This window comes from Ursus maritimus, unplaced genomic scaffold (genome assembly GCF_017311325.1).
Source record: "Ursus maritimus isolate PB19 unplaced genomic scaffold, ASM1731132v1 scaffold_1, whole genome shotgun sequence".
Classification (NCBI taxonomy): domain Eukaryota; kingdom Metazoa; phylum Chordata; class Mammalia; order Carnivora; family Ursidae; genus Ursus; species Ursus maritimus.
The window spans coordinates 26,378,411-26,399,392 of record NW_024423343.1 but is presented as its reverse complement, the minus strand read 5'-3'; the positions used below and the strand labels follow the sequence as shown (position 1 = coordinate 26,399,392).

Sequence of the window (20,982 nt, the reverse complement as noted above, 5' to 3'; positions counted from 1 at the left end):
CCTAAATTACGGAGCTAGGAACTCTCAATAAACATAATTTACTTTTGTCACAGATTTATAAACCTAAACCTCTTTTAGTGAGCTTTTTCTTTCTTAAATTGAGACTTTTTTCTAATTTACTGCCTGAAGTCACGTTAAATGAACTAAATTTTTCTAAAGAATAAAAGAAAATTTGGGAATTATAATCAGTGGCAGTTACGATTATTAGTTCATCTCCTGAAAATGTGATTTGATCTTTTAGTTCATAGATTTGAAAGATTTTTTTGCCCTCCTCCATTCACTGGCACATACTTATGGAGCACCTACAGTGCACTCTTTAAACTCTAGCTACACCCCCCGTGAACAAAACAGACATGATCCCTGCTTGTAAGGAACACACAGTCTGGTGGAGAACAGAAATCCAATAAAGAAGCTTGCCAATAATGTCAAGTTGCATTAGCCCAAGGAAGGAAAAGAACAGAAAGCTTGAAGATAGAACAAGGGAAATCTTAATTTTTTGGGTGGTGAGCTGAAGGTAAGGAGCTGAGCTCAGAAGCATGAGGAAGAGTTGGTCAAGCAAAGATGGAGGGAAAGGGCATTTGGGGCAGGAAGACCAGGACATGCAAGGGGACTCAGGGGAGCAAGAGCATAAAGTTTTCCAGGAAGTGAAGATGTCCCATGGCTCTGGGTAGTGAGAAAGGGGTAGAGTTGTGAAGGCGTTGAAGAGTCAGCAGTATCCGCCTTGCTTCGGGATTCTCAATTTCACTTAGAGAACAGTAGAAAACCTTCCATGACAGCTGTATTTCCCTCAGGTTATTGGAAATGTTTCTAAGCCCCCACTTCAAGGCTTTCGGAGAATCTTCTTAAGCCAAGATGTTAAACACTGGGTATGGCGTTCACTCTAAAGTCAGCTGGAGGTCAAGTAATTTACGCTTCTTGCTCTTATACGGAAGCTGGAGCAGAAGGAGCAGTAGGGTCCACCCATCCACCTGGGAATTCACCCAGTCTGCTTTCTGGCAGGTGATATCATGGATATAATGAAAATATAAAAAAACCATAGAATCATTTTCACATTTTGGTACACTTTCCAGAGTAACTGTTTCCTTATTTTGGGGGATTGCATTCCCCATGTTGTTTGAGTGTATTTGGGAAAAATTCCAACTTACTTCCTATTGAAGATGATTGAAGATATTTTATTCTTAACATTTTTCAAACCAAACTTGTATTTTTATTGGATTATTATTTTTCATGTTTTCAGAAGAAAGCATTAAACTATATGAAGGCCTAATGATTTGCTTTTAAAAGGATAACCGTTTTTTTAGTTATATGAAAAAAGTATGTATTTTATAAACTCTACCTCATTAATTTAAAAGACCAAGTAATATTATTACCTTACATATGTGAAAGACGTGAGTCTAGATAATCATACTAGCCCCTGTCTTATTTTAGACCATTCTTACAACACATACAACAAATTTTTTTGTTTTGTTTTTCAGAAAATATATTAGTGAAAAGTCACAAGACAGGATTCAACTCTTCAATTTTTCAAACCAATTGGTTTGCAAGGCCCAGGAAAAATTCTGTGAATGTATAGCTCATAGCAGTTTGGGTGGGAAAGGAACATGTGGGTTTTTTATCTAGGAGATTTTCTTACCTACTTCAACATACCCTCAAAGAAACTTTAATCTAAAGGCACATGACTGCCAATCTATTCATACAAATGTAAGAGAGCTCTTGGATTAAATTGAGTAACTCAATGGTTTTGAGGATATGATTACTTTTTTTTAATTATCAAACATTTTTAAAGCTGTTCTTTCCTGAAGGGGAACCATGAATGCTTCCACCAAAGATCATTTGAGATATTAATTACTGTAAGTTGTGAATATTCATTTGTTATAATTGATGTAATATTAATAATTCCCGGGTTGTGTGCTTATTCTGGGAAACAAAGAGATTTTGGTGGAAAAATAAACAAGTAGCACACCTAAAGGGAGACTCAGGTACAACACATCAATCCTGCACTAGGTGTAATGTTTGCAAATTAATCTCCTTTTTCTTTTTGGCCTAACCATAATAGTTGTCATTTGGACTGAACTGTTAGGATTTGGAAGCCCATGCAAGAGCAATGGAATCATCTGAAAATAGAACCAGGAAACTTTCTGCCTTCTTAGGTTTGCTCCAGAATCCTAGGGTGTTTTCCTGTGTCAGCGATGTCACTAATCTGAAAGCATTTTCCCCTCCATATCCTTCTGGGCAGCAAACACAGTTGGCAAACTAAGTCCTCAGTTAAAAGCCTACAGCATGGAAAGGGCTTAGAGAGAGTGGAGAACAATGTAAGCAGAGCCAGTTGCCCCAGATGGTGGGGCAGAAGATGTGATGTCAGGGCAGGCAAAATCACTGAGTCACCGATATCCCCCAGAGACTCCGTCTCTCATAAAAGTGACTACTCATCTGTACCAAAGTGGGCTGACAGACCAAGGCTGGGTTTTATGTGGCAGACCTTAGTTTAACTCAAAATAAATTATCAAATGCTTTAAAAAAATTATATGAAAATAAGTTAGGAAAATGTATTCTTCCACTAAAGTGAGGTAAGCTTCATTTTTAAAGATTATCATTATGCAGCTGAACTACATAAAAGTCCAAGGTTCATAAGGCAACCCTATCCTTTAAAATATCACATTATTAAATGAAACAGAATATTTCATGGTTAAAGCAGAGCCCCCCAAAGCATGTGTACTCATACTAAAAGGACGACATTCAATCCTGGTGTTAAACAACAAAACTAACTTATGAAATGAACTCACTTTTTATAAATCTCTCAAGTCTAGATTCGATGTATCAAATGAAGGGAAACCAGACAACTTGTCTGAGTATTTTGAAGACAAAGATGCTAATATGTGTGGAGTCCAGCATTGTGCTTGGCACTTTCTCAGATCTCTCCTATTTAATCCTCCCGGCAACCCACAGAGGTAGATAATATTCACTTCCACTTCTTGCCCCTGGATGTCATGGCCAGTAATTCAGAATTCCAATCCAAATCTCAGTCCCTGCAATCACAGCCCCACTGTGTCCCTAAAGCCATCTCTTATCTAGGTGTTTAATGTGGAGCCAAGAAAGGGAAATGATCTTCCAATGAGAGTTTCGTCGTTGTTCAAAGTACTCGACCAATTTCCTCTTTTTTTTTTTTTGAAAGCATACCAAAATAAAGACTTCATTACTTAAAATTAGTATGTATCATGTATCCCACCTCCATTGGGATGCCATACACGATTCTGTAGCAACTAGGATCTATTTCTTCTTTCATCATTGTTGGAACCAAGCTCACTGTTATGGTCCGCTTACTAGAACTTCCTAGCACATCTCTGGAACTTGCAGATGGGCTTCAGGCTCACAGGTCCCAAGCAGAGACATGGAGCACACACAACTCATAGTACCAAGACTGGGCCTCGCCGGACATCCTTTTTGAAGTTGCTTGGCTCAGTGCCATACGAATACTACAAAGACTCTCCTTTCCACTGCAGCCTTTAAAGTTTTTTACTCTTTTTTGTCATTCTCTGTTTAGAGTAAAAGTTTTCAGAATAGAAAATACTGTTTCTTTGAAATGTTACGGATCTGAAGCAAGACTGGGCTGTTTTCACATGTTGGCACTTTCAGAAATGAGCAATGGCAACAAAAAAGTCAAAATCTTCAAAAGGTTCAAACATCCAAGGAGTATTGCCATTAAACTCCCAGCTCTCGGCTTCAGATTCTTTAGGTTTATATTGTGGTCAGCTCTGCTCTCCAGAAGATATGGCACAGCAGAGAGACAACTGTGCCATTTTTACTGACTGATCGTCCGTGCAATCTCTTGAGCCTGTTGAAAGTTTTAGAAGTAACTTGTATTCACGCAGTGTTTAGAGCCTCAAGGAATTCTGGAGGAAATATGAATGGCTAGGACATGTGACAAGCCCAGGGCTTATGATTCAGCCAGTGTTGTAGGCCAGATCTCAGCCAATTATCTGCTCAGCTGAGAAATCGTGCTGAGTTGGAACTAAGAATATCAACTGTAATTTTAGGCTTCTGCTATCCATGACATAATAAGCAGCGTGGCTGAAAAGTTCTGAGCACCCATCCAGAAAAAAATATCACGGAACAATCAGTAAACAAAGTGCTCAAAAGATTAAAAGTATTCCCTGTACAGAATGTTATTTTAGTATCTTTATGATTTCAAATTTATTTCTGGTTGTCAGCACTTGGTTGCTGAAAATAAGATACTGCCCTAACCATACAGTGCATTTTCAAATAAATGCTATAATGTGGCTGCTTAAATGTTGGTAGAAATAAAATTAGATACACAGACTTTTGATAAATTTAAATAATTCTTATTATTGAAAGATATGAAGTTTAAAAATTATTTCTCTATATAAGTAAATATATAATGATTAACAAATTCAATAACCTGTCGTGTAGGCCTGTGTCCGTACCACATCACAAGCCAGATATTTTTTATTGCCATCATCCTTAAAGTTCATTGAAATATACCAGAATCCAAGTGCTAAGCAGACTGACCTACACTTGTGTACTTAAGGAAATATATTTAAATAAGGCAGGTTTCTAAGCCAAGACACTGGAAAGGACAGAAGTGAGAGCCGTTACTTTAGCATTTCAATGAGAAATACGCAATGAGGGTTTGAAATATAAAAACAGCCAAGAGCTAGAGGTGTAAATGGAACCACATAGAATAAAGTCTTGGTGAATCTGAAGCCAGCTCTGTAGAAATAATTGTATCTCTTTTGAGCTTTCAGAATAAAAAGAAAAGAAAACGAGTTTATATTATTAGGGACTTTCTTAAAACCATGAAAACCAGTGTTTGAAAGGATGCCCCTAGGAGTTAGCACCCAAAGAAGGAGCTACGCCACTGTGCTCTCCTTAGCAAGGCAGGGAAGAAGAATGATGCATTGTAGATTGTTCTTAACAGGACTGGAATTAAAAATGGCTTTCTGGTAAAAGTCATTAAGGAAAATTACATTAACCAAAATGCTGAGTATGTGAGCATCCTAGATAATTAAGGTGATGCCTCAAACAGGGCTCTTTTCCCCTATAATTGTATAGCATCAGGTCCTAACACCTTTCTTCTTTTTTAATTTATAAATGCATTGACAGAAGCATGAAAAGAATATGCCTGAAAGAATTTCTTCCAAATAACGCATTTGTATTGTAATGCTTTGTTTCTATTGCAGTGTTTTTGTGGTGATTCTGACTTGTTTGAGGGGAATGTATAGATAATTTCTATTATGCAGTAAGGGGTGTGAGTGCCTTTGATTTATTTAAATCAATGGCAGGGTTACCTAAAGGCTAGTGTAAATTCAATGGCGATTGAAGCATGAAACATTCACCGCCTCCCATCCTCCATCAGCTTGGTCTTGCTAATTCCCCTCCATCCCACTGTGCTCCTTCTGTGGCCCATTGTGTCCTTGTGCAGGTGTTTGTCTCGTCCGTCTGATCTTGTGTCTGTCTTGTCTAGTTCTCCCTGCAGTTTCTTCCTGTGTGTCTGTTTGTAGATGAAGGGGCTGAGGATCAAGTGGGTCCTCTACACAGGTTCCCCAGCCACGAACCTGCCACCAGCGGGGAGAGGCGTAGACTCCTAGCCCCCTCCATCTCGGTGTCTGTGCCTGATGATGACCCTTCCAATTCCGATGAGGAGTACTATGAGCATCCTTTGTTCCGCTCACAATGGACTACCTCTAGTGTGCTCCCCAGTGTCCCAGCGCAGAGTGCAGAGGCCCACTTAGACCAGGAGAAAGGTGAACCGAGCATGGTCCCCTTTTGCTCCTCCCCCCAGCCTGCAGCTTTGACCACATGCATCATTCTAAGTGTACCTTCGGATGTGGGGTGGGTGGGAAAGGAGCCTGTTTTTTCCATATGAAAGTGAAGTCCCTATATAGTTTATATGTCTAGCCACATACCTCATCTACAAGAAGCCTTATTTGGGGCATAGGAATATTTTCTTTTTCTGTATCACTGCTTCTGAAAAGAAAGCCAAAAAAGGGTTGGGGGTGGGGGAGGGAGCAAAAAGAGTTCAGTTAAAGTATGACTCCTTCCTGCTCCCTGTAAATAAATCAGTGGGAGAAGAATGCCTCCTCTTACTCAAACTGAACAAGAGGACCCTGTATATAATTTTTTTCCTCCTTGGGTACAGAATATTACTAGGACCAGACTTAAATAGAATTAGCCTTCTTTTTAGTGTCGTGTCAATACGATAGCTCCTTAAAAGAGAAAGATCCTGAGTCTGTGTAGGGCAGGATGCATGTTACAGAACGAATGTATTTCTCCAAATCACTTAATCATCTACAGAAACTACAGAGGCTCCCCCAAGTGACTAAATATTGGCTCACATGAGCAGACTTGGGCTAGAGTGAAGTCTTGAAATGATCCAAAGCCTTTGTCATTCACCCTCATAAAGCTAGCAGCCCCTCGTGTATAACTGGCCATGATGAGGGCAGTGGGCTGAGATTTATCTCATTCTAACTAGATAGTTTTGTAAAGGAAAACAAAATTAGAGCTAAAACACATTTTGCATAGGTGAAGAGCTTATTCTCAAATAGGGAAAAATGACTTGTGTGCGTGAAGAGTTTATTTTCATACGGGAGTATTTAATGTAAGGCCTTGTTCCAAGGCAACGGGGAATAAACTCATAGTTTACCAACCACATTCATGATAATAAACTTCTTCGAGGGTCCTTTGGAAAATAAAGAGCACCAATGGCTCAGACACTCTGATAGAGAAATATATCTCATATGGAGTAAAAGTAAGTTCTTCTAAGAGTGTGAACTTAAAATGATTAAGAAAAATATGTGAAATTTTGAATGAGAAACAGGTGTAGTGGAAATAGACAGGAGTTATACAAAATGAGGAAATGGGAAGCCGAAAGGTTACGTAGATTTGGAAAACAGGTCGATTAAATTGATTAGATTTTACCCAAGAAGGTGACATGAGTAAAGCAGCTATAGTAAAAGTCTCTTATCCGAAATCAAAATGTCATTCCATGGCATTATAAAAATGGCCTTAATAATAATTTGGAGTCCGAATTTTTAAAATGTTACTTACATAATTAAATGACAAAAATGAAAGTCCCTGAGTGCTAAGTGGGAAGAAATAGATGAAGTAGTTCTCCCCTCCCCCACTCCCTGCCCAGGAGTCTTAATATTTCTCAAAAAAGAAAATTCCTTTGCATCTCTAGTCTTTCTCACCAGGCCATTTAAACAATGTTTCATAAGAATTTCATATGAATCTTTCATTTGTAGAACTATAAAACAGCTTATATATTCCCCTCTAATTTCTTAAGCAATAAAACGGGATTTATTTTACTGGCATTTGAAACTGCAAATGAGAAGCAAATGAACATGATAATATATGGCCTTCATATGTGTGCTTTTTACATTTTAATTGTTAACATTTTTCCACGTGATATACATCTTTTGGGAAGATATTTTTTCAGTTTGGTTGCCATTCAATTATCTTGGTGGTTTGGTTTTGAATTGCAGAAACAAGACTTTACAGGGGCGCCTGGGTGGCACAGCGGTTAAGCGTCTGCCTTCAGGCTCAGGGCGTGATCCCAGCGTTCTGGGATCGAGTCCCACATCAGGCTCCTCCGTTATGAGCCTGCTTCTTCCTCTCCCACTCCCCCTGCTTGTGTTCCCTCTCTCGCTGGCTGTCTCTGTCTCTTTCAAATAAATAAATAAAATCTTTAAAAAAAAAAAAAGAAAGAAACAAGACTTTACAGGTAACGTGCACATTGTCTCACTCAGGAGCAAGGGCAACTGTACATGAACTACCTTATTGGTATTTCAAGGGCGTAAGCAATATGGTAACAGTTGTGTCCCAGAGGTAGATTTTTCTAAATGCTGAGATTCCATTTTACCTGGACCTTGCTTTTCTAAATAGTTTGCTTACTCCTTGAAATTTTTTACATTCTCCCATATCATGTAATGCAATATAAAACAAATGGAGTTAAGGAGGTCTTTTTTGCCTTAAAAATATTACATAAATTATATTTTAATTTAATTTAATACTTTAAATATTAGAGACTTTGGCCTTTAAATACTAAATAAGATAGTGTTGATGGATTCCATGATAAAGCTGTTAGGGTAGTTGATGGCTATTATTTTGAGGCTGGGTGTTTTTTATTCCCCTTTGCATGTTTTATATAAAGTAATCGGAAATTCATATGTAGGGGCTTACTGCATTGGAGAAAACAGCCCGTGTCTAGCAAATGTAAAGGTTTTTTTCAGTACGTCAATGCATCTGTCTTTTCATAACCATCTGTTATCAGCAGCACCATCTCTTATTTCCAGCAAGCTTCCTACGTGTGTGCAACTTACTGCCATTTCCACTAAGGGGAATAGAGCAATAAAACCCTTTCAGCTCTCAAGTTTTAAAATAAATAGGCTTTTAATGAGACTTTAAAAAGCATCATTATCAGCAGATTATATATATAATCATTTCCCAAGCAATACATAATGCACGTTGCATTCGAATATTAATCTGCTCTGCCAAATGGTTAAAAAGGTTCTGGCGAGGTCAATGTGATGGAGCTGAAAGTGTTCCTTGAGTAATATTTCTGCCATTGTGTGTATTGTTCTGTGGTCATGATGTGAACATCTTTTTCATCCCTAAGAAGAAGAAACACTAGAGGGAACAATGGCTGAGGAAGAGACACCTGCCACTCTTCCTGGGAAAGAGTGTGGGGCTGCCAAGGCCTCAGACCAACCCCAAGGCCTCAGTGAGGGCCACGTGGAGTCTAGTGCGGAGGCCCACATAGCTCCTGAAGAGAGTGCCCCAGTAGGGGCCCCACAGGAGAAAAGTGTAAAAGAGGTCACCGAGGTGTCTCCAGAAGTAACAATCCCTTCCTCTGCCAGGGAAGGTGTGTCTTTCCTAGGATTTGCATGTGTTTTGTTGCAAATGATCTCTCCAGCAGCTTACCAACCTGATGCCTTTCCAATGCTATTCCATGGCTTGGTCTTCTCATGACCCCGAGACCAATGTTGTAGGTTTAATGAGCAGAGTGTGGCTTGCACAGGTGCTGTGTGGCAGCTAGGTTTTCCACTGCTGCAGCTGATTCTTGGTTTTACTTTGCCATGATACAATACGCTTTGCAGCCAGGCTGATGATGCTGTGTGAGCTTTTTGTCTGCCCCCCCCCCCGCCCCATCTCCAAGTGTTTGCCAGCCACATTGCTAATACATGTATATTTTTATTTTTATTTTTGGGACAGCGATTCATATGCTTTTCTTTCAAACCGTAGAGTTGGATTTTGGCACATAGAGGCTTAAATGGTAGAATTGTTTTTGTTTGCAACCGCAATGTGCTATATTTTTTATGCTTCTACGAATACTGGTTTGGTTTCCTTAAAAGCTCCTGCTGATGCTTCTCATATCATTTCCTCTCCATGGCAGCCAACGTCTTTGACCATCACCATCTCTCTTGAGTTTTCATTCATCTAACCTCTAGTAGAAGTTCATAAAGTATTTCTTTTCTATTGTTACAACAGGACACACAAGTACATAAGGTAATGATAATCCATACACTTGCTCTTCGAGCGATGACTGAATTTTATTATTTTTCCCCAAATCTTTTCCAGATACTTACATTTAGCCCTAATGACCACAATGAAATACCTGTGACCTTAAAACACAAGTGAGACTCTGAAACCTTCCGGGTCGGTGGACAAACGAAAATAAAGAAAGAGCCATTTAGTTTCTGTGGGGCATCTCCAAAGCCACTACTTAGTGCCTTACCGTTCGCTGGTCATGTTCCGGGGAATGAGGTCATGACCAGGGAGCGAAAGATACTATAATAATTGGCTCTTTTTAAAATTTTTATTCATATGACATCCCAGTATTTTTTTAAGATTTTATTTATTTATTTGACATCCCAGTATTAACAATATAATTCAGATTTTCTTACATCTGTCATAAGGTTAACTAATAATTAGGAATGAAAAATTTTGAATTTGTGGTAGAAATCACCTTGTCCATTGTTAGATCATAGCATATAAAGTTAATGGCAAATATTTATATTCCTGAAGTTTAATCTCAGATGACTCCTAAAAAATTATGTCAGTAACTTCTCAATGCTCAAAAAATTGGTTCTGGCATTCGTACATCAATTAATTTGATTTTAACATAATACTTATTATGAATGGATTGGCCTTCTGCCCGTGGCCTGCCAGTTCATTTTTAAGTGAGAACACAAGGGAAAAGTTCAGGAGATATTTGTCCATTTTTCATATTTAGTCCTTAATGTATTTTTGTACCCTAATATTACTGACTTATTCAATATTCTTTAATTTATCATTTTTGTCTGCAGAAGGCACATGAAATTTTTTTTTCTACTACAATACACATTACATAGTATTTAGGAGAGCCCGAACAAAGGAGAAAAGAGTATTCGAAATACACAATTCCTGTCTGCATTAATTCGCAACGGGAGTTCATTTCAGCAATAGTACAAATATATCTCAGTCCTAACATTTTCATATTGATTTTTAAATGGGTAGCATGCTTGCATGTTCCATAGTTTTGTTTTGTTTTCTTACCTTACCATTCATTTGTCATTTCAAAATATAATTTTAAGCTTACTGCCTGAAAGCACTTGCCTATTATTTGTTTAAAAATCAACCCAATTACTTCAGGTTTACTTCCAGCCTCGAAGATGGAGTTCCATGATCAACAGGAATTGACTCCCTCTCCAGCTGAGCCATTAGACAAGAAGGACAAGGAGTCAGAGAAACAAAGTAAGCCTGGTGAAGACCTTAAACATGCTGCCTTAGTTTCTCAGCCTGAGACAACTCAAATTTCCCCTGACAAAAAGGACATGCAAGGCCCAGAAGAAGAAAAAGCACCTCCCAGTCTGTTTGGGCATCCTCTTGGTGCCGGGCTAGAAGACACAACACAGAAGACAGAACCAAGCCTTGTGGTGCCTGGTATCGGCCTCTCTGCAGAGCCCCCAGCAACAAAAGAGCAAAAGGACTGGTTCATCGAAATGCCAACAGAAGCCAAAAAGGATGAGTGGGGTTTAGCTGCACCCATCTCGCCTGGCCCCCTAACGCCCATGAAGGGAAAAGATGTCCTCGAGGATATCCCAAAATGGGAAGGGAAACAGTTTGATTCTCCCATGCCCAGTCCCTTTCAGGCTGGCAGCTTTACTCTTCCTTTAGATGTCATGAAGAATGAAATAGTTGCAGAAGCATCGCCCTTTGCCCCGGCCCTACTACAACCAGATGACAAAGAATCTCTGGAAGAAACCGGTGGCCCAGCAACTGCCAAAGATAGTTCTAAAGCTGAAGAGCCTCATAAGGATACACCTGACAAAATGGCAGAAGCACCAGCCCCTGAGGCAATCACCGTACCCAAAGATGCCCACATTCCAACTGTGGAAGAATGTGTCCCAGAGAAAGTTTTAGGAGAGGAGAAAGAAGAGATAAAGCAAGAGAGTGCCCAGAAAAAAGAGCAGGAAGTGATACTTACTGAAAAGGAATCTCCGCTAAAGCTTGAAGAGAAAACAATCGTTTCTGACAAAGAAGCCATGCCAAAAGAGAGTGAGCCCCCAAAACTGGCAGATGGAGAAACAGGCGTAATTCAGCCCTGCGTGGAGCACACCCCCTCAAAAGAAGAACAGAAGGGCCAAGAGCCTACCACAGATCCATTAAAACAGGACTCATTCCCTGTCAGTTTGGAGCAAGCAGTGACAGACTCAGCCGTGACCTCTAAGACACTGGAGAAAGTCATGACCGAACCAGCTGCAGTAAGTGAAAAGAGTGCAGCCCAGGACCTTTTTGAAGAAAAAGTTGCAGACAAAGATATTAAGATGGAAGGGGTTGGGGCTGCAGCATCAGCAGAGCTTGACATGCCATTTTATGAAGATAAGTCAGGAATGTCCAAGTATTTTGAAACGTCTGCCCTAAAAGATGAAATGACAAAAAGCATCCAGCCAAGCAGTGATTACTATGAACTAAGTGACACCAGAGAAAGTGTCCAAGAGTCTTTTGAGACCGTATCTCCCGTGTGTAAAAACGGAGACAAGGGACTTCAGGCGGGTAAAGAACCCCAGCCCAGTGCCCCAGCACAAGAAGCAGGATACAGCACACTTGCACAGAGTTATCCGTCTGATTTACCCGAAGAACCCAGTTCTCCTCAAGAAAGAATGTTTACTATTGATCCAAAAGTGTATGGGGAGAAGCGGGATCTGCACAGTAAGAATAAGGACGACTTGACGCTAAGCAGGAGTCTAGGACTTGGTGGGAGGTCTGCAATAGAGCAACGAAGCATGTCAATCAATTTGCCCATGTCTTGCCTGGATTCCATAGCCCTGGGATTTAACTTCGGTCGGGGACATGATCTCTCTCCTCTGGCTTCTGATATTCTAACCAACACCAGTGGAAGTATGGATGAAGGGGATGACTACCTTCCAGCCACAACACCTGCACTGGAGAAAGCCCCCTGTTTCCCAGTAGAAAGCAAAGAGGAAGAACAGACAGAGGGAGAAAAAGCGGCCGGAGAGGAAAGTACTCAAGTTGAGACCACGTGTGAGTCACCATTCTTAGCCAAAGATTATTACAAAAATGGTACTGTCATGGCCCCTGACCTGCCTGAAATGCTAGATCTGGCAGGCACAAGGTCAAGATTAGCTTCTGTGAGTGCAGACGCTGAGGTTGCCAGGAGGAAATCAGTCCCCTCAGAGACTGTGGTTGAGGAGAGTAGTACCGGCTTGCCCCCTGTCACCGATGAAAACCACGTCATTGTCAAAACAGACAGTCAGCTTGAAGACCTGGGTTACTGTGTGTTCAATAAATACACAGTCCCACTCCCATCACCCGTTCAAGACAGTGAGAATTTGTCAGGGGAGAGTGGTTCCTTTTATGAAGGCACTGATGATAAAATGCGAAGAGATCTAGCCACAGACCTTTCCTTGATTGAAGTAAAATTGGCAGCTGCCGGAAGAGTCAAAGATGAGTTCGGCGCCGAGAAAGAAGTATCCCCGCATATCTCCGGTGACAGATTGGGACTGGGTAGGGAGTTTGATCAGGAGAGGAAAGCTAATGATAAGCTGGATACTGTACTGGAAAAGAGTGAAGAACATGCGGCTGCAAAAGAACACACCAAGGCTACAGAAGAGGCCAGTGATAAAGCTGAACCTTTTGGCTTAGGAGGAACCTATGAGCACATTCCAACCAAAGAACTGACCGTATCAAAAGACTCGTCACCTCCCGCGGATGAGAAAGCTGAGAAGGGTCTTAGTTCAGTGCCAGAAGTAGCTGAGGTTGAACCATCCAAAAAAGCTGAGCCAGAACTGGATTTTGTTGCAAAGAAAGATGACCAGGGTCAATTAGATGTGAAAATCAGTGACTTTGGACAGATGGCCGCAGGGCTGACCATAGACACCGGAAAGGAAACAGAGCTTAAGCTCGAGGCTACACAAGATCTCACCCCCTCATCTGCAGCACCTCAGGAAGCAGATGTGTTTATGAGCATTGAGTCTGGCCACGTGAAAGAAGGCACTAAAGTCAGTGAGACGGAAATCAAGGAGAAGGTGGCCAAGCCCGACTTGGTGCACCAGGAGGCTGTAGACAAGGAAGAGTCCTACGAGTCCAGTGGTGAGCATGAGAGCCTCACCATGGAGTCCTTGAAAGCCGATGAGGGCAAGAAGGAAACATCCCCAGAATCCTCTCTAATTCAAGACGAGATTGCCATCAAATTGTCAGTGGAGATACCTTGTGCACCTGCTGTTTCGGAGGCTGATTTCGTCCCAGATGAGAGAGCTGATGTCCAGATGGAATTTATTCAGGAGCCAAAAGAAGAAAGCAAAGAGACCCCAGATATCTCTGTCACGCCGTCCGACGTCACAGAGGCCTTACCTGAAGCCACCGGGGCTGAACCGGCAGAGGCTCAGAGTGAGGAAGAAGAGATCGAAGCCCAGGGAGAATATGATAAACTGCTCTTCCGCTCAGACACCCTTCAGATTACCGACCTGGGCGTCCCAGGTGTCAGGGAGGAATTTGTGGAGACCTGCCCTGGTGAGCACAAAGGGGTAATCGAGTCCGTTGTGACCATCGAGGATGATTTTATCACTGTGGTGCAAACCACAACGGATGAAGGGGAGTCAGGGTCCCACAGTGTGCGTTTTGCAGCCCTGGAGCAGCCTGAGGTGGAGAGGAGACCGTCCCCCCACGCCGAAGAAGAGCTCGAAGGAGAAGAGGCAGCCGAAGCCCAGGCGGAACCCAAGGATGGCTCCCCAGAGGCTCCAGCCTCCCCTGAGAGAGAAGAGGTTGCACTCTCAGAATATAAGACGGAAACCTATGACGATTACAAAGACGAGACCACCATTGATGACTCCATCATGGATGCTGACAGCCTCTGGGTGGACACTCAAGGTGTGCATTATTTTTTTAAATTTTCTACTTCCAAATAAAATCCAATAACCTAATGGATTTCCTTTCCGTTTTAAACATGTTTAACTGCCCCTTTATCTCTATTTTGCATTTTGTTAACTATATGAAGGATTTTGTACATTTGTTACTAATGTTTTCATTGTTGTTGTTGTTGTCATGGTTTGCTTTGATCCGCAGATGATGATAGGAGCATCATGACAGAACAGTTAGAAACTATTCCTAAAGAGGAGAAAGCTGAAAAGGAAGCTCGGAGACCATCTCTTGAGAAACATAGAAAAGAAAAGCCTTTTAAAACCGGGAGAGGCAGAATTTCCACTCCTGAAAGAAAAATAGCTAAAAAGGAACCTAGCACAGTCTCCAGAGATGAAGTGAGAAGGAAAAAAGGTTCATTTCACAATAACTTCTTTAAAAATGTTTTTGAATTCATTATTACTCTTTTGTAGAAGAAACTTCCTAACAGTGGTAACTAATTATTTATGAAATTTCGTTCGGTTTTGCTCCAAGTGTGTATTTTCTCCTGATGGTATGCTTTTTTGTGTTTTCTTTATTCGTAGCAGTTTATAAGAAGGCTGAACTTGCTAAAAAAACAGAAGTTCAGGCCCACTCTCCCTCCAGGAAATTCATTTTAAAACCTGCTATCAAATATACTAGACCAACTCATCTCTCCTGTGTTAAGCGGAAAACCACAGGTGACTCTTCAGTTCTGCAATGTGGCTGGCAAACATAGACATGTATTTTTTTTTTTATCTCATTCCTGTAGCGGCTTCTTCATTTTGTTTTCTTCCAAGAATCTTAGCAGTCATGAACAATTTCGCTATTAAGTGTCTTGTATCATTATTCTTTTTTTTTTCCCTCCCTTGCAGAAGAGGTCATGACCATCTGTTTCTTTGTCATGCTCAGACTTAGCAGTGATTTTATCTTGGCATTGTGCTGTAGTGTCACGTTCTGGGGATTCCTCTTTTCATTCTGTGTGTTTGGTTAGACGATGACGATGAATATAACCGTGGTATGCATTCTCATTATTTTGCTTATTTATCTCTCTCACGCTTAAACCCATACTATATTTGTCCTATTTTCTACATGGTTACTGCCAAATCTGTTACTGATGTTGACGAATTTGCCAAGAATGGGTAGTGATTTCAAGATGGAAAATGAAAAGCAAATCTGGGGTAAAATTGTGATTGCAAAATTACTTTGCTTCGGATGAAAGAGAAAAAAGAAAGAAAAGGAAATTGCCTGCTCATCCCATCAGATTTTATTCCTGCTAATCCAAAATTAGCAAGGCTTTCAATTCGCTGTACTACATCTCTTCACTGACACTTTGTCATTGGGATTTTCTTAAATGTGTTGGATTCAAACTGCTAATTTTTCTATGTAATTTAGTATTCAGAATTCCCAGATAAAACTCCTTCCCCTGGAATTTCTTAGAACTTAGCTGTATTTCTATGTTGCTACCTTCTTACTTTTCTGTCTTCTTCAAATATACTTGTTTTTAACTTCTTAAAAAAGCGGTGAAATGAAGGAGCAAAACATTACAAATCACGATAAAGGCTCATACAAATATCTGTAATGCAAACTCCTAAATTTCAGGGCAAAGTATGCCCGTTAAATGTATAACTATCCTAGGATAATCTTAATTTGCAATGCATTTTATTTTAGCATTTATTACATAGCACACTTGCAGGCTACAAAATAAGATATCAGATTGCTAAGTCAGAAAGAGATATTTAACTTTCCATTGTGTACTAGAAGTGCCTTTATATAGGGATAAAAGAAAAAGTGCCTTTATATAAGCCTTCTGATGGCTTTAGCGATTAAGAGCAGCATTAACCTTTGTAAGAAAAGAAAATCAAGGTAATTGATGGTTTTATGATAGTCAATAAAATTCCAAGTATTTTGTATCTGTGTTCTTCATATGGGAATCATTTCATGAGCTTTCCTCCAAGAGCTAATCTTTAAGGCAGTATTTGAAAGTGGAGGGCTCATAAATTATACAGAAACTGTGATGATAAAAGTTCAGGCTGAAGAGTGTTTCTCAGTTAGAAATTAATATGACATCTCCAACTCTTATATCACATCTTAATTCATTTGCATTAAACTTGGAATTTTCCTTCTAATTAGACCAATGCTTGGACAGGCAGACTCTCTTCGTTGGGCATAAAAATCCTATATCATGTGTAAGAGGATGAAAGAATAGATCAGGATTATGAAATTTTGGAGGAAACATCAAGTGGTTTGGTGAAGTGTCTGGCATGTCATTGGTATTCAGTTTACCACACTGAGAGTGAATTGCCTTTTTAACTCATTCATTAAAGGAAATTTAAGCTCTTTGGACTAATTAGGATCTTCCCTTAGTCTGTTCAAATATCAAGATACTCGAGCAGAAAAGCATATACCAAACATGGATGGCACTGGCTTGAAGCAAACTCTATGTCACAGAAATTTAAGAAATATTACAGAAATAGTAGGAAAGCATCATTCGCACTGCTTCTTTAAAAAAAAAAAAAATCATTCCAGAATCTGTGAATAATCTTACTAGCCAGTCCTAAATCTCATATAGCATCTTGTAGACAGTTACATTTGTGTTAGAGCTGCGTGTGACCCAAGAAATCTTTTTGATCATTCGGAGTGCTTATAAGCATAAGCTTTTCTTCCCCCTGGGGTTTTCTCTCTTCTGAAAGAAAATTAAGGAGGTAACTACGCAAGCTTGTTCCTTTCATTTTCTAAGCACAATTTTTAAATAGAGATAGTTTTTCCAAAGCACAAAGGATTGTTTTCAAAAGTCAAGTCAGGTAAGTCATTAACAGAAAATGTGCTGGAGATGGTGAAGTTTAAAACTGAAACCAGAGGTATCAAACAGCAGCAAGAGAAACAACAGTAACAGATGTGGTAATAATGTCATACAGGAAGTGCATGTATAGAACATGTTTTATATTACTGAACTTAAAATTCCTCTCGTGTTTTCCTTCCTTGACAAGCTGTTTTTCTTCTCATGTGGTGCATTTCACGTCAAACAAGTGTGTCATTCATATCGTGAAATGAAGGGGTGCAGAGGGAAAGGGGTTGGCTGATCATGATAGTTTGGAATATGGAATGTAGAAATATCTGTAGGTATGTCATTGGCTACAAAAAGAGGGCTTGGGAATCTCCATGAACACTCTTTAATATCATACCAACCCTAGAAACCAATCACTCCCCTTTTCTTAAATTCTACAGCATTGGATTGTTGTTCTGTGACTTTCGTTCTAAAGGATCTATGCTCGTGAAGTAACAGTATTTAAAGGTACCTTGGTAACCAATAGGGAATTATTTGGTGTGCTTACCTGTGCTTTGGTAAACACTGGGTTATATTAATTAGCACACACAATAGTGGAAGCCACATGCTAGAATGTTCTTATTCATGTTTCTTCAGTTACTGAATTCGAATCTCAAAATAAGCAAAGTTTTGCTTTGCATTAGTCTTTTGACACAATTGAGTACCCAAAAGATATTGAAAAATGCATTTGTGTAGTTGTTAAGCCACTAAGTTTGGGGTTGTTTGTATCTTCTTTTTTTGACAGCAACAGGTGGTGAATCAACTCAGGCTTCCAGTGTATTTAAACAGGCAAAGGACAAAGTCTCTGTGAGTAAAATAATCTTTTCCTTGCCCTCCGCTTAAAGTTCCCTTTGGTATTGGTGACAATGTCTCAATAACTTCAGATATAAGTTAGACTTCAGACGTTTACTGTTAAATGTTATTTTAAATCGTTCACTCATCCAGAATGATTCTTGGTGGCATTCAGGCATGTCTCAATGTCTTCTGGAATGACACGTATAGTAGTTGGTGAGGTCAGAGCCGGGATGTAGGCTGCCTCTTTTTTAGTAAGATGGAAACAACCAGCATGATAATCTGGCAAAAATAGGGGAGCTCAACTTATTTACTTTTCATAGAATTAAGATAAATCATTATAATCCACACTAAGCTCTTTGATAATACATTTTCATTATTGTTACTACAAAATAAGAATATGAGAAAATTAAACAATGTAGATGAGCAAATATAAGTAAAAGTGTATCATAATCCCCTTATCTAAAGAAAACTACAGTTACCACTTCGATGTAAAGTCTTTATTTTTTTCTATTCATTTATGGGTATAATAACATAAACGGAAACACTGCATCAGTTTTTTAATTAAACAGTAAACAGATTTCCCTGTCGTTAAACATGCTTGTACATCACTTTAATGACTACATTGCATTGTGTTTTATTTATTTATAGTAATATACTTGATCAGTTCCCTATTATTTGACTTTTAAACTATTTTTATTATCACTTTAACAATATTACTGTAGAAATCTTTTTGGCTTAATCTGTGGATGCATCCATATGCTTTTCCTTAGGATAATGTCCGAGTAGTGAAATCACTGTTGTAAGAAGAAAGTCCACATTCAAAGTTTTTGCTACATATTGTCAAGTTGTCCTCCAGAAAGGTTCTACTGACTTATATGTCCTGTATATAAGAGTGCCCATGTTCATTATTGTTACTAGATATTCCTATGCTTTTCCTATATTTGCCAAGTTATGGAGATAAAATGTTTTAATTTGGTTACATTAATGATATTTAACTTCTTCATGTTTACAAATCTTTCATATTTCCTTTTTTTATTTTACTTTTTATGTGATTACCATTATTTTTTAAACTTCCAAAAGACCAAAGCCAACATGAAGTATTTTACTCCTTTCTGATTGAAAGAAAAAAATTAAAAGACTACTAAAGAGGGGCACCTGGCTGGCTTAGTTGGTGGATCAATTCTTGATTTCAGGGTCATGAGTTCGAGCCCCATGTTGGGAATAGAGATTACCTCAAAATAAAATCTTAAAAAAAAAAAAAGACTACTACAGAATTCCTAAAGTTACAACAAATAGTTTGAATGATGTTGTTAACTAGTAATGCATCACAGTGTTCTGGGGTTTAGACATCATATAATATGTACATCACAACTCTTTGTAGCATTCTAAAAACTAGTAAGATTTTAATGCAAGCTGGTGCAGCCACCCTGGAAAACACTATGGAGTTTCCTCAAAAAGTTGAAAATAGAGCTACCCATCCCAAGGGGCACCTGCACCCCAATGTTTATAGCACCAATGTCCATGATAGCCAAACTATGGAAAGAGCCCAGATGTCCATCGACAGATGAATGGAGAAAGAAGAGGTGATATATATAAAATGAAATATTACTCAACCATCAAAAAATGAAATCTTGCCATTGCAACAATGTAGATGGAACTAGAGGGTATTATACTAAGCAAAATAAGTCAATCAGAGAAAGACAATTATCATATGATCTCACTGATATGTGGAATTTAAGAAACAAAACAGAGCATAGGGGGAGGGAGGGAAAAATAAAACAAGATGAAATCAGAGAGGAAGACAAACCATAAGAGACTCTTAATCATAGGAAACAAACTGAGGGTTGCTGGAAGGGAATGGGGTGGGGGATGGGGTAACTGGGTGATGGACATTAAGGAGGACATTTGCTATAATGAGCACTGGGTGTTACATAAGACTGGTGAAGCACTGAATTCTACCTCTGAAACTAATAATACACTATATGTTAATTGAATTTAAATCAAAAAAATAAAAATAAAAGGATTGAGAAAAATAAATAAAAACTAGTAAGATTTTAGACTTCCATTTTTTATTGTGAAAAATAGAGATTCATTTCCAATGACAGCCAAACTTTTTATATCATTTTGAACCTAAGGGACCTCATGTTAATTTAAGAAATTGATTTTTATATAATGTTTTCAGACATATTCCTGAACATATGGCAAGCAATAGTATCCATGTATTGCCTTTGTAAATATCAGGCTTGAGAATACTGTAACTTCAAGATTTCTCTCTCTTTACCTTTTGTTTCTGATGGGAAACCAGTGAGTTGTGGTGGTCAAGGGCAGGGTTATGAAGCAGACCAGGTCCAGGACTTGAACCTTTATTAGCTCCATGATCTTTTTCTCCCTGTGTCTTAATTTTCCAAAAATAAAGGGAGGAATAAAAATTCCCGTATCCTAAGTTAGTTGTGAAAATTAAATATGGTTAATTATAACACAGTACACTGTATAGTGCCTAGAGCGTAGTATTTATTCAATAAACAGTGATAGTTGTTGTTATTTGAAAGGTAGAAGTCTTTAGGAGCATATATAGAAAGTAAGTCAGCTTTCCTCCATTAAAAAAATTTTTTTAAGTGGATATTGTTTAGAAAAATTTTTTTTGAACTTTTAATTTTTTTGGCTTTTAATTCCAGTTAGTTAACATACTGTGTAATATTAGGGTCAGTGTACAGTATAGTGATCCAACACTTCCATCCAATGCCTGGTGCTCATCACAACACCTTTAGGTGTTAAGGGCACTTCTTAAGGGCACTTCTAAGGGCACATTAAGGGCACTTCTTAATCTCCATCGCCTATTCACCCATCCCCCTACCCATCTCCCCTCTGGTAACTCTCAGTTTGTTCTCTATAGTTAAGAGTCAGCTTCTTGGTTTCTCTCTCACGCTTGCTCTCGCTCTTTCTCTCCCTTTTGCTTATTTGTTTTG

At 39.1% G+C, this 20,982-nt stretch overlaps 1 protein-coding gene across 14 annotated transcripts in view; it reads left to right on the top strand.

Annotated features, from left to right (window-relative positions):
- MAP2 (microtubule associated protein 2) overlaps positions 1-20,982 on the top strand; it is a 101,498-nt gene that overhangs the window by 53,915 nt on the left and 26,601 nt on the right. For 5 of the 14 annotated variants that reach the window (XM_040641253.1, XM_040641278.1, XM_008687451.2 and 2 more), the window contains 4 exons: positions 10,651-14,388; positions 14,584-14,790; positions 14,961-15,095; positions 17,967-18,028. In XM_040641253.1, coding sequence (XP_040497187.1) covers positions 10,651-14,388; positions 14,584-14,790; positions 14,961-15,095; positions 17,967-18,028 — 4,142 coding nt within the window. Of the gene's footprint in view, positions 1-8,635; positions 8,882-10,650; positions 14,389-14,583; positions 14,791-14,960; positions 15,096-17,966; positions 18,029-20,982 lie in introns of all 14 variants that reach the window. The other 9 variants (XM_040641279.1, XM_040641272.1, XM_008687453.2 and 6 more) reach the window with 7 other exon arrangements.